General features: G+C 46.2%; 1 protein-coding gene across 1 annotated transcript; it reads left to right on the top strand.

Annotated features, from left to right (window-relative positions):
* Nucleotides 1–1,707: 1,707 nt before the first annotated feature.
* Nucleotides 1,708–11,426, top strand: TMPRSS5 (transmembrane serine protease 5). Its single transcript, XM_033172533.1, has 7 exons — nt 1,708–1,765; nt 2,822–3,005; nt 5,127–5,240; nt 8,833–8,996; nt 9,400–9,498; nt 9,606–9,754; nt 11,146–11,426. Exons 1-7 carry the CDS (start codon nt 1,708–1,710, stop codon nt 11,311–11,313), a joined length of 936 nt encoding a protein of 311 aa, XP_033028424.1. The 3' UTR covers nt 11,314–11,426.
* Nucleotides 11,427–14,013: the final 2,587 nt, after the last annotated feature.

The raw sequence follows: 14,013 nt of genomic DNA, 5'->3' as shown, positions 1-14,013 counted from the left end.
CTTTTGCTGTAAGACCATTCTAGTCTTTAAGTCGCCACAAAACTGCTGTCTCCAAATAATGGGGTTGACCTTCAGCCATCTCCCTGCGAATAAATGTCACGTGTGGTTTGACCCTCAGATTCAAAGCCACAACCCTGGTCCCTCCTCAGAGGCAAAGGGAGAAGAGAGATCACGGGCGTCGAGAGGGAATGGTGAGCTATTTGATGTGATTGGACCTGGGAGTTATAAAAGCTTGGTGGGCAGTAGACAGGGCCAGCCCAAGACATTTTGGCACCCTGAAATTGCATCCCCCTCCCCACCAGGGAAGATGAGGTGAGGGACGATTTACATCAGAAACAAGTGGGAAAGGAAGACTGACATCGGGATCTGCTGCCCTGATGAATCCTGATCACCTCACCTTGCCTCATGAATGGGCTGACTTTGAATACAGGTTAAACAACAGAGCCTAGGGCTTGCCGATCAGTAGTTAGGCGGTCGAATCCCCGTGATGGGGTGAGCTCTTGTTGCTCGGTCCCTGCTCCTGCCAACCTAGCAGTTCGAAAGCATGTCAAAGTGCAAGTAAATAAATAGGTACCGCTCTGGCGGGAAGGTAAACGGCGTTTCCGTGCGCTGCTCTGGTTCGCCAGAAGTGGCTTAGTCATGCTGGCCACATGACCCGGAAGCTGTACGCCGGCTCCCTTGGCCAGTAAAGCGAGATGAGCGCCACAACCCCAGAGTCATCCGCGACTGGACCCAATGGTCAGGGGTCCCTTTACCTTTACTTTACCTTGGTTTAAGAACAGTCCGGTTTAAGAACGATTTGGTTTACAAACTCCTCAAAACCGGAAATTGTGTCCAGGTTTGAGAAGTTTACCTCGGTCTAAGAACGGAACCCGAACGGTGAAAAGGCACCAGCAGTGGGAGGCCTCATTGGGGAAAGCGCGCCTCGGTTTTGGTTTAAGAACGGACTTCTGCAATGGATTAAGTTCATAAACCAAGGTACCACTGTATTGGGATGTGCTGCGCCTGTGGATCCTGTCACTTGAGGTGGTCAGCTTCTTCTTCCTCCTCCTCCTCCTCCTCCTCCTGCTTTCCACCTCTTGCCATCAGGATTTTCCCAAGATGAATCCCAGAGCACTAACAGGATTATAGGAACAAGGAGGAAACTTCCTTATACCAAGTCAGATTCTTGGTCTGTCTAGCTCAGTACCAGCATCAACTCTCTGGGGTTTCAGGGAGTGGATATCCTCAGGCCTATCTGGAAATGCTATTGGGGACCTTCTGCATGAAAAGCAGGCGCTCTGCCACTGAGCTACAGCCCTTCTCTGATTTTTCAGTTTCCCAGCCCATAATCTAATTTCTCTCTCCTTTTGTATCAAGTGCCTTCAAAAATATTTCTTCCAAACTCCTGCACAGCCCAGAGGTGCTTCTTGCTCCTGGGATCCTTTGGCTTGCTGATTGGAACAACCATTGGGGTTTGGTTCCTGGGTAAGTACAGGCCAGCTAGGAGGATGTGCATAGCCTGGCTTAGGTGGGCACAGGGAGAGAAGTTGCTTCTTCGATAGCCCAGCTCTGGTGGTTACTGTGTGGGGCGCAGTATCTAGGCTGCTGTTCCACCCTCCTCCTGCCATTGTCCTCTTAGTGAAACAACTGCAGAAGCCCCTTCCCCTTCAGGAGTCGTTCCCCCTCCAGGACCCAGAGGCTGCTCTAACAAGGTGCAGGGAAACGATGGAAGAAGGGGAGAAGGACCAAGACACCCTCGCTGGAGACGCTGGGAGCAAAAAAGGTTTGGAATCTCCAATGTAGCACTAAGTTAAAGGCACTAAAGAGGTATACTCATTTTGCCTGTGAAATGCTTTGCGCCAGTGGGGTGTTGTTATGCAAAAGAACGCATAACCACATTGTTGGTAACTTTGTTGTACAATGGATTGCACAATGACAATGTGTTGCACAAGTTTCCGTTACTGCAACTAGGGTTGCCGGACCTCCAGGGTGGCAGGGGGAGGGCTTGAATTGTCAGGTGGGCAAGAGTGCTTTTGATTGATTGATTGATTGATTGATTGATTGATACTACAATTATGCATGCTGTTTCCAAGCTTCAGTTATCAGGAACCGGCTGCAAAATTGCATAGACTCTCCACCGTGAGCTGCCCTCCCCTGCTCCCTCCTCCCCTGTCCCAATGAACCTCTATCTCCAGGGCTCAGTGGATGGAGGATGTGCAGAGGAAGAATAATCAGGGTCCACCTCTTTGACACCACCAGGGTCTCAGGTTTGGGCCCTGAAATCTCAGGGTCTGGGATGTTTCTGATCTGGCAAGCCTAACTGCAACTGTTGCATTGGATTCCTTTGTTGCACAACATTAAAACTCACCTGTCTGCTACTGCAAAAGCCCTAGCAATAGCAGACAGAGAATGCGGGATACAGCTGATGTATATTGCAGTGACTAACACAACATTTTTTAAATGAACTCTTTTCATTTTTTAAAAATGGCAAATTCTAATGAACCGAAGACTGGAAAAATGAGAAAGTGAGAGAACTCAAAACTGAGAGGTTCATCCATATGTGCTTAGAAGAAAGGTGGGGTGTGCTTTTGGGGTGCTGGCTGTATGGATAATGGATCTTTTGAGGAGCACAACTCATCTGTGCAAAGGTGTCTACATGAGTGAAAGATAACAGAAGGAATCTTGCAAACAACCAGGTAAAAGCTGGAAGAAGTAGACACAGCTGCATACTCCTTACACTGCTTGCTGCCACTATTTCCCCCTCCCCTTAAAAAAAAAAAGCCTTGTGAAGGCCTGGTTGCCCCAAAATGATGGATAATACAGAATTCCTTCCGAGCAGGAGCAGATCAAGCCCCACAGGATGAGGTTTTTAATCCACTCGTTTTAGTATTTTTCAGAATAAACAGAAGCAACTTCTTATTGGAAGTGCAGGTTGAGGGTCAATCCAACTGGTTTCTGGTATGTCATGAAAACTGGGATGTCTCCCTGGGGATGCAAATCTGCAGGTGGTTGGGTCACGCCTGGTAAGTGCAGCAAGATGGGGTGTCAAATCCTCCCAATCCCACATGCTTTGTTGTCTTGTCTATGAAAAACAGTTGCACAAATCAGTCTGTCAGCTCACAAGATATGAAACCTGTCCTGGATATCTACAGAACCCCTCCAGAAATTTCATTATTTCACATCACTGAAATTGTAATCTTCCATTTCTGGTTGTAGCACTTTCTGGTTGTAGCACTTTCTTACATGCACACAAACACACACACACACACACTTATGCATATGTGGTGGTACTGTAATGAAATCAAAATGTTTTGGGAGATGATATACAAAGAATTAAAGAAAATCATTAAATACTCCTTTAAGAAAAATATTGAAACATTCCTTTTAGGAATGCTGGGCAAGGCAAAAGACAGAACCATAATCATGTATGCAACAGTTTCAGCCAGACTCCTAATAGCGAGAAACTGGAAATCAGAAAGAGTACCAAATAAAGAGGATTGGCAACTAAAAATGATGACGTATTATTATTTAGCATCAAAATATGAGGAATTAAAAGGGATAAAGGAAAAAGAGAGAGAAAGTAACTGGAAGTCATTTAAGGATTATATCAAATTACATATTGAAAAGGCTGATCTCTTGGCAGAGTTGTAAAGGCTCAAGTAAATGGCGGAAAGAAGAAATAAAAGTAGACATAAGGGCATGCACCTAGAACAAGGAGCAAATACAAATAATGTAATGGGGAGGCTGAGAAGCAACCGAGGCGGGGGGGAGAGAAATCTCCCAAGGAGGGGGGGAAAGGGGAATGAGTGTAAAAAGGATGTGAGATGCATGTTTTTGTCTTTGTCTATGTAACTTTTGTGTAATTTTTTTTCTATTTTTGACTCTGTAAGAATAAAAATAAAATAAAAGGTTTTTAAATAAATAAAAAACAAAACACACACACACACACACACACACACACACACACTCTTTGTTAGTTTTCTGGGTGACATTTTTATTTTCGGTACCATGTCTGCCTCAGAGACACTCTCCCATACCATTTATCATTTTTTTAAAAAAAAACTTAAATGTATTTCAATACATTAAATACGTGGGTGGTGCTGTGGTCTAAACCACTGAGCCTCTTGGGCTTGCCGATCAGAAGGTTGGTGGTTCGAATCCCCGCGATGGGATGAGCTCCTGTTGCTTGGTCGCTGCTCCTGCCAACCTAGCAGTTCGAAAGCACGCCCAAAGTGTAAGCAGATAAATAGGTACCGCTCCGGCAGGAAGGTAAATGGCATTTCTGTGCATTGCTCTGGTTTTGGTGTTCCATTGTGCCAGAAGCAGCTTAGTCATGCTGGCCACATGACCCAGAAAAACCGTCTGCAGACAAACGCCGGCTCCCTCGGCCTGTAAAGCGAGATGAGCGCCGCAACCCCGGAGTCGTATGCGACTGGACTTAACTGTCCAGGGGTCCTTTACCTTTAAAAAAATAAAAATCATTCTCATACCATTTCACATTTCCAAAAGGAATCTGCAAGTGGTTTACAACCTGTCTTTAAATGACAAAATGTTGAACTGAATAACACATTGCAAACAAGAATCTGATACAAATGCAGTAAACAAAGCAGCAGCAAAAACAACACACACACACACTTCCAGTTACCACCCAATAATGCATCAATCACTGTCTCTTACCAAATCTCTCTGCTATCCAGGCTTCAGCCAGTCACAAATCACAAATCTCCCAGGCTTTTAAAAAGGCGTGTGTGTGTGTGTGTGTGTGTGGCAACTTTCAGGTCCGATAGCTTTGATTATTTTGAACATTTTTTAAATTGACGTGGTCTTTATCATTTTATTTGCAAACTGACGTGAAAATTCATGTTGAAGCGTAGTGTAGGCATCCCAGCTAACTCCAGTTAAAATGACCATGGGCAGCCAATGTGTGGCCTTCCAGATGTGTTCTGAACTACAACTCCCATCATCCCTTGCCATTGGCCATGCTGGCTGGGGTTGATGGGAGCTGCAGTCCAAACACATCTGGAGGGCATCCCTGGAGTAGTCCATACCAATGTAGGAAGAGCCAGTGGCTCCATAGATTCATGAACACACACACTGGTGTGATTTTTTTCCAAAGTGATGACTCCTGTCTGTCACTCCTGCAGGCTCACCCACCACAAAGGGGTAAACCTAACGGATGTGAAGCTGAGCACTACCCAAGAGTTTGCTCAGATTTTGCCCAACTGGAAACGAAGCATCAAGGATAAGTGGCAAATGAGGTGGGTCCCCTGCCTAAGCTGAACTCCCATTCCAGTCTACTGGGTGGAAGACAAGGTCTCTCTCTTTGGGCATGCATGTGTACTTTTCTTTTCTTTTCTTTTCTTTTCTATGTCAAAACACGATTTCAGACTTTTTGAGTGGCATCCAATTTCTTTTGATTATATATATATATATATTCCAACCATACAAAAGTAAAAATCACCATAACAGAAACAATAGTAACAAACACACACAACTGTATGCCAAAACAATTTCAAATCCCAAAATAGGGATTTTCTGAATCTCTTGACTCCCCTCCCCTGTGTACTGTACATTTTAATTCACACACCCCTGTAACCACTTGTTAAAGATTTTTGCTGCAGTAATATCTCCTGAGCAGGATGAATAAAATATGGGGGGGGCAGATAAGCATAATCGATCACAAAACACGGTGCGTGCACACCATTTGAATGCCACTGTTCATCAACTTGGGGGAGGGAGCCCTCCACAAATATTTTATTGGGGGGCCCCCAAAGGGACCTTGGCCCCTATGCTCCTGAGGCAGGCAGATGCCAGCCTATTATTGGCTCTTTGTAATCTACCAGGACGCGGGTGACGCTGTGGTCTAAACCACAGAGCCTAGGGCTTGCCAATCAGAAGGTCGGCAGGTCGAATCCCCCCCCCCCATTGTTCGGTCCCTGCTCCTGCCAACCTAGCAGTTCAAAACACGTCAAAGTGCAAGCAGATAAATAGGTACTGCTCCGGCAGGAAGGTAAACAGTGTTTCCGTGTGCTGCTCTGGTTCACCAGAAGTGGCTTAGTCATGCAGGCCACATGACCCGGAATCTGTACACCGGCTCCCTCGGCCAGTAAAGCAAGATGAGCGCCGCAACCCCAGAGTCGTCCACAACTGGACCTAATGGTCAGGGGTCCCTTTACCTTTACATCTGCCTTAGGATGTATTTGTCTGGAAAATGCCACAGAAATTTGTTTGATCATTCAAGAGGATTCTATAAGCTGACCAATTTCCTCAGGCTGCTGTATCCAGACATTGTCATGGCTGTGCATAATGGGTCTGTTTGGGCTTCACAGTATTTAACCACCGATTTATTTTATTCAGGAGTAGATGCCCTTCGGGTCGCATTGTGGCCCTCAAATGTTCTGGTAAGTAACCCAAACTCACCTTATGGTACTTCAGAAACCATCATACATTGCCACCCTGATTTGCCTTGAAAATGCACCTTCCCACCAATGGCCAAATCCGATGTTGTTAGCATCCACCCATCTTTCATAAACAGACAAACAAACATCTAAGGCAATGCACACTCTGGGTGCAAAATGAAATGTGTGCAGCCATTTGCATGTTGGGAGCCTTTATCTGTATTAAATACGCATGCTTTATTCCCATCCTTTGCTTCACCCAAGAAACACCTCAACATTATTCCAAGCCAAGGTTGTTTTTCTCTCAGATTCCTTGAGTGCTAATCTGAGGAGTGAGCTTTCATCTTCCCCACAGAGTGTGGCATCTGCTCCAAGGCTCCACAGGCAATGGAGAGAAAGGACTCACCTCCTGGGCACTGGCCATGGCAGGTCACCCTTTATCACGAGGCCAACCATTTCTGCGCAGGCTCTATGGTGTCGCAGGAATGGATCGTCGCAGCTGCTCACTGCATGCACAAGTAAGCGTGGGAGAATCTGACTCCAACAGCAGGAAAGAAGGTGCAGATTTGGCCAAATCTTTGTAGGTTTTTCATAGAATCATAGAATTGTAGGGACCACAAGGGTCATCTTGTCCAACACCCTTTTCGCCCAATGTGGTGCTCAGATCCACGACCCTAAGATTAAGAGTTCCATGCACTGTCGACTGAGCTATCCCAGCTCTTCTGGACAGTTTTGTGTAGAGATGCAAATTTGTAGTTGCATGGACAAGTCCTCCTGGTGCATAGCTTGTAGGTAAGTCATTGGCTACCTACCACCTTAAAAGGTAAAGGTAAAGGGACCCCTGACCATCAGGTCCAGTCGTGTCCGACTCTGGGGTTGCGGCGCTCATCTCGCTCTATAGGCCGAGGGAGCCGGCGTTTGTCCGCAGACAGCTTCCGGGTCATGTGGCCAGCATGACAAAGCCGCTTCTGGCGAACCAGAGCAGCGCATGGAAACACCGTTTACCTTCCCGCTGGAGCGGTACCTATTTATCTACTTGCACTTTGGCGTGCTTTCGAACTGCTAGGTGGGCAGGAGCTGGGACCGAGCAACGGGAGCTCACCCCGTGGCAGGGATTCGAACCGCCGACCTTCTGATCAGCAAGCCCTAGGCTCTGTGGTTTAACCCACAGCACCACCTGGGTCCCATACCTACCACCTTACTTAGTGGGTAATCAGCTCAGCCTTGAGACACCGTTTTTTATCTGGATGCATTAAAAAAAGGGGAAGGCTGCCATCCTCTGCTAATGGCCCCCATCAATTGGTAGCCACAGAAGCAACTCAGCAGAACCTAAGAGGGGCCTTAGGTTTCTTGCAGAGGGAAGCCAATAAGGGTCACTGGGTGTCATTTGCTTTGAGGAGGCAACAGAATGGATGGTATTGTCCCCAGAAGATGTCACTGTTGGGTGAACATGCAACAACCTCATACTGAGCCAGAACATCAAGGTCCACCCAGCTCAGTATTACCCACCATGGCTGGCAGAACCTCTCTGGGGACTTAAATGGGATATGCTGGGGATAGAACGTGATACCTCTTGCATGTAGAACAGATGCTGTACCAGCAAGCTCTGGTCCTTACCTGTGGATGGCACTTGATGCAGTCCCATCTCCAGGTTTTTTGGGGTGTTGGGTAATGAACTCTTCAGGCAAAGTCTTAGTATATAGGATACAGGGTATGCAAACAAGTTTCCTCTGCTCTCTCCCGTTTCCAAACGTTGGGCTTTTCCATGCAAAACGAGACAGGTGGACCGCTTGGACTCCTGCAATGCACTCTACGTGGGGCTAACTTTGAATGTGACCCAGAAACTACAACTAATTCAGAATGCGGCAGCTAGACTGGTGACTGGGAGTGGCCACCGAGACCATATAACACCGGTCCTTTAAGACCTACATTGCCTCCCAGTACGTTTCTGAGCACAATTCAAAGTGTTGGTGCTGACCTCTAAAGCCCTAAACGGCCTCGGCCCTGTATACCTGAAGGAGTGTCTCCATCCCCATCGTTCAACCCAGACACTGAGGTCCAGCTCCAAGGGCCTTCTGGCGGTTCCCTCACTGCAAGAAGTGAGGTTACATGGAACCAGGCAGAGGGCCTTCTCGGTAGTGGTGCCTGCCCTGTGGAACACCCTCCCATCCGATATCAAGGAAATAAACAACTATCTGACTTTTAGAAGACATCTGAGGGCAACCCTGTTTAGGGAAGTGTTTAATGTTTTATTTTTTTCACATTTTTAACCCAGCCAGATAGGTGGGGTATAAATAATAAATTATCATCATCATCATCATCATTGCCATTATTCGGTCTTGAAACCCTTTCTGAATGTCTGGCACATTCATCCTCTGGTGCTGGAAGCGAAAAAGCCCAGTGAGGCAGAACTGGAAGGCCAAGAACGCTCAGGATTTTTGTTTAGTTCCAGACTTTCCGGCTGGGTGGCCTTTGCTGGGCTTGAAGATCACACTAGTGTCAAAGAGCAGGTGGAAGTCGCAGTGGAGAAGGCAATTCCCCATCCCAACTACAGCAGCAGCAGCCCGGACTATGACATTGCAATGCTGAAGCTGAAGGAGCCTCTGCGTTTCTCAGGTGAGCCGTGCCAGCACCCGACAACAGTGGGCCATTTACCCATAACAAAGGATCCAGATTTGCAAAGGGAGCTTTATACATGTAAGTGCACATTTATAAATAATTGCTATAATTCAAATGGAAATGCAATTAATTGCAACATAGTGTGCTTCCTCAGCCTGTTGTCCAGGTTTTGCTAACTGTGGATGGGCAACTTCGTATTGTGCTTGCTGTTTAAACCAGACTTGGGCTGGGCATCCTTTTAAAGAAAGGGGTGGCCACTGCAAAGCAGGACACACGGCCACCTTCCATGCCACTTTGAGAAGGACTCTCACGCCATAAGCCTTGGTCTTGGCACAAAGGTGGGAACTGGAACTCCTACACCCTCAGTTCAATGGCTGTAAGATATATCCTTTGTTCCAAGATACTGTTGGAGCTGTGTGTTTGCCCCAGTACCATCAAGACATCCCTAGCGGAAGCACATGCTGGATTTTGGCTCAGGACACGACAAGATTAGAAAATGGTAAGTAACAAAGCTAGGGAGATTTTATTTTAAAAAATAAATAAAAAGTTTATGTATATAGAGACACCATTGTTGCAAGGAACAGGATGTTGCTGCTTGTTTTGCAGCCACAGATGACCCTGCTGAGACACTGACGGAAGTGACAGTGACCCTGCTCAGCACCCAGAAGTGCAACAGTTCATGCAGGATGGCAGGGGAGCTCAGCCCTAGAATGCTCTGTGCCCACTACTTGGATGGAAACACTGAGGCCTGCAAGGTAACAGCTGGGAAGTGTGTGGCTTTGCAGTTGCAGTGGGATAGGGGACACGTGGGGGCTGAAATACCGGGGTGAGAGCAAATGCGGACTTCGGTCTTGCAAATTTCAGCGGCGCACTGTGTGAGACCAAAATTTGGCACTCCCACCAGCTCTTGCCTTCCGTCTGCTCAGTTCACGATGTCAAAGTTGCAGCAGCACCCCCCCCCCCAGGCTAAGCGCCCATTGCAGCAGAATCGTTTGCACTGCCTAAATCTGTCTCTGGTGAGAGGAGTCCCTAAGGGGTGAGGGAATCCCCACAGAATGGCCAGAATCTAAGGAAAAGAAGAAGTGTGCATGTACACGAAAGCTCATACCAAGGACAAACTTAGTTGGTCTCTAGCTACTGGAAGGATTTTTTTTTATTTTTTGTTTTGACTATGGCAGACCAACACGGCTACCTACCTGTAAGGAAAAGTAGTTTAAAATTCATGATTGTTTTCAAACTGTATTACATATTAATGAAATAATAATTTGACAAAAGTTACATTTTATAAAAAAAAAAATCAGAGCCTAGTGTTCTGATAGCTTTCCAAATTGCCTTTGCGTTCAGGAAGGTTTTAATTTGAGCAAACAGAATACAACATTTCCTGCATTACTTTTTCTTACATCAGCTCAAGTCAAAGGGCTCAGAGACTTAATTTTAACCAATGAGGTCTATAGAACCTTGTCTAAGTTGCTTTCCTGTACAAAATGGGTATTTCCCAAGAAAAATCAAATGTTTATCATTCACTCCATGGCTGGTAAATTCTTTCCCTTTCTGTTGAAACACGATAAAGCAGCTCTCTCTTCTGGTGGTTTCACTTACGTCTTCTCTTCTTCTGCCTTTTTAATGCTGGAATTTGTTTACTGTTTCTCTACCCCTAGCTATTATTGTATTTTAATGTTTTATTGTTCATAAACCACCCAGAGAACACCGTCACAGGAAGGGACGCTATAGATGTTCTAAACAAGCAAACTTGGTGGAAATAAGGCTGTGGTGTAGTGATTGAGCGGTAGACTCGTAATCTGGTGAACCAGGTTTGCGTCTCGGCTCTTCCACATGCAGCTGCTGGGTGACCTTGGGCTAGTCACACTTCTTTGAAGTCTCTCAGCCCCACTCACCTCACAGAGTGTTTGTTGTGGGGGAGGAAGGGAAAGGAGGTTAGCTGCTTTGAGACTCCTTCGGGTAGTGATAAAGTGGGATATCAAATCCAAATTCTTCTTCTTCTCCCTGAATTAAGAATAGCTTGGTAAAAAGCAGTGACTAGGTTACAGGAGAGGGCCAAGTAAAAAATAAATTAATCCTATTTCCCTCTGGATTAAGAGACCAGGACATCTAAACATGTCAGATACAATCTCATTGCATTTTGCAGGCCAAGTGGGGAGGACCTCTGGTTTGTCTGCTTGAACACGTCTGGCGCCTAGTGGGGATTGGGAGCCAGGGGACCGGGTGCAAGGAGCCTGAACAACCTGGTGTTTATACAGAGGTGGCAGAGTTCCTGGACTGGATCCATCATGTCATGGAGGTGAGCAGGGGGTGAGGCTGGGAGAGCTGAAGCCAGTTCATGCAACCATCATTGCAGTGGAACACTTGGCTGCAATGATGTTCCTGCCACCTAACCCAATATTCACCATGTGAGAACACACATTTGGAGCATCCTGAGGACCACATGATCCACAGGGATGCTGCAGGAAAGAGGATGCTGGACTAGGACAACTTTGGTCTGCTCCAGTTGCAAGGCTATTATGATGTTTGCAGAGCCCCTTAACAGTGCAAGAGACTCACACACACTTCTGGGACAAAAGGGAGTGAGGCCAGGAAACAGGGAATTATGTTCACATGTGGTGGGGGTGTAAATATGTACATTTTTTTGGCAAAGGGTATTTAAGGAGATAGCAGAAATCATGGGGTTAAAGCTGACCAAAAGTCCAGAGGTAGCACCAATATCAATTTATGATGGGGTGGGAGGTTCACAGGCTATGAAGGACTTGCTCACAAATTTATTGACAGCCGCACAAAAAATTATAGATAGGAAGTGGAAGGGGCAAGCAGAATATAAAATGGAAGAATGGTACAAAGAGGTTTGGGATATAGGCATTAATGATAAATTAAAGTGTGCCACTAAGGTAAGACTGGGAATATGTAGGAGAAATGGTTTTGAAGAGATATGGAGGGTGTTTGTAGAATCTGTATTGTTAAAACGGAAAGGGGTTAAACCAGTGCAAGAGGTGTCAAAATTTTGGGAGGTGGAGAGTTATAAAAGAATGGTCTCAGTAGTGGGGTGCACATTTTTATTATTTATGTATGATTAATTATTAATGTAATAAAATGCAAAAAGGGGAGTGAAGCAAAAAGGGAAGGCCACTTATGCCCCCCTCCCTATGAAAATAAGATGCTACTATTTGTACTTTATTTTAATATGAAAAGATGCCCTCCAAGAGAGCCGTGCTGGTGCCAGGTTTTCCCAAGGCAGAACCAGCACAGAACTCTTAATGAGCAAGAGCCTTTCAGAATGTTTCTCTCCCTGCTTTGCCCCAGGCAACCCTGCACCCAGCTTTAGCAGCAGCCCTACCATTAGGCAGAAGGAAGCAGCTGCCTTGGGTGTGCCGCAGGGCAGAAGTCAGCCTGCCCTGTACTCCCTAAGGTAGACTGCTGAGTAGGTGGAGGACTTCCTCCTGTCATTGAAGACGCAACTGCCACTCCAGTTGGCTTCAGTACATTGAAAAGGAGGGCTGCTATCTTGCCCTTTCCCCAAAATGTGTTGGGCCACTATTGCTGGGGACAATGACTTGAAAGGCATAGGATTAGCAGCTTTCATTTTAGAAATTCAAGGTTCAGTTAAGCAATGGCTCAAAAGCTGTCCCGTTGCCTTCCAGAGCTACTAGTCGCCAGCGGGTGAGCACAGAAGAGCCTCTGCATGCCCCACATCCAGAGTCCATTGTCCCACCTTTCAACAGCACAGAATCCAGAACTCAAACCAGGAAGTTTCTCCTGCCCCATCAATATTCCCACTTCTGAGCACATGGGGCTGAGAACCTGACATTGTAGAACGTTGTTTCAAGGATGAAATCTTACGCAATTGCTCAACAGCACATTCTGCTGGGCAACCAAGCACATATCTGCCTTGCAAAAAAAAAAAAAAAAAAAAAAACTTCCTAAGCCCTGCACCTGTGCTAATATCATTTGCAGCTTTTAGCTGAAAGAGGGCGCAACAAGCACACCATCAGACAGTCACTGGATGAATGGGCAAACGTGGTTTCAAGTGAGTGTAAAGTGATGCATATTGAAGCAATGCAATAAAATCACATCTTCACATATACACTGGTGGTCTGAGCTGGCAATGAATGACTTGGAAAGGAATCTTAGGGGCTGTGACGGATTGCTCAAGGAAAATGTCAGCCTAGAGTGCAGTATCTGCAAAAGAAGTTAATTCTGTTCTAGAGATCATTAGGGAATGGACTGGAAAAAACTAATACTGCCGGTTCCGCTTCCGGCACGGACTGGTATGGTCGGAATTCCATCTGCTCCCGACCTCCATGGGGAGTTTTGAGGCTGTTTTGGGGGTATGCAGCCTCCTAACCTTCCCAGGAATGTGGGAAGGACAGCTTGCCCGCGGTGCTCCAAAACCTGCTCTGACCCTTCGGGAATGGGCAGGGGAGTCAGGGCAGATAGCCCCCCTGAGGTTCGGCACTCCTGCGACCGGCCTGTCCGTCCGGGATTCCCAACGCTAAGAAATATAATTAGTGAGTAGCCTTGGGCATGCTTCAAACGAAAGAGGAGAAAGTATTTTGCTAAAGAATCCAGCCACTGTTTGAAAAGAAGAGGATGAGAATTTACGACTGTATCGGTATGTGAAACGGGACAGAAGGGGGGGAGGAGCCCTGGACTATGTGATTGTATGATTTTATATTAGGCAAATACCCCCCAGAAGACCCAACGTTTATATAACAAGTGAGACTTGCAGGACTGAAGAATTGAGTATGGAGGAGAATATTTGGACTATAATCTATAAATGTGTGAAGTATGAAATGAAACCCCTGGACATTGACAGACTTTAATTGGAAGAATTTGGTTGACTGCCCAGAAATGACGCAGTTAGAATTATGCCCGGACTGCAATGTGAGATCGTAGGAGGGACAAGGCTGCATTCCTTTTTCTATTTACGTGATGATTTATAAGTGAGACGGCTAACCTCCGAAGATTTATAAGTTGGTGCAGATCGGGACTTTTAAAAGTGGAA

This window comes from Lacerta agilis, chromosome 15, assembly GCF_009819535.1.
Source record: "Lacerta agilis isolate rLacAgi1 chromosome 15, rLacAgi1.pri, whole genome shotgun sequence".
NCBI classification, from domain to species: Eukaryota; Metazoa; Chordata; class Lepidosauria; order Squamata; family Lacertidae; genus Lacerta; species Lacerta agilis.
This window is presented reverse-complemented; position numbering and strand designations above follow the sequence as displayed.

What these genes read in the sequence shown, in the direction of transcription:
- TMPRSS5 (XM_033172533.1), top strand. Translation starts at nt 1,708, where the DNA reads ATGGAAGAAGGGGAGAAGGACCAAGACACCCTCGCTGGAGACGCTGGG. An exon ending in AGACGCTGGGAGCAAAAAAG is followed by an intron (nt 1,766 to 2,821) that starts GTTTGGAATCTC and finishes CCTTCCGAGCAG; the next exon opens with GAGCAGATCAAGCCCCACAG. An exon ending in CACGACAAGATTAGAAAATG is followed by an intron (nt 9,499 to 9,605) that starts GTAAGTAACAAA and finishes CTTGTTTTGCAG; the next exon opens with CCACAGATGACCCTGCTGAG.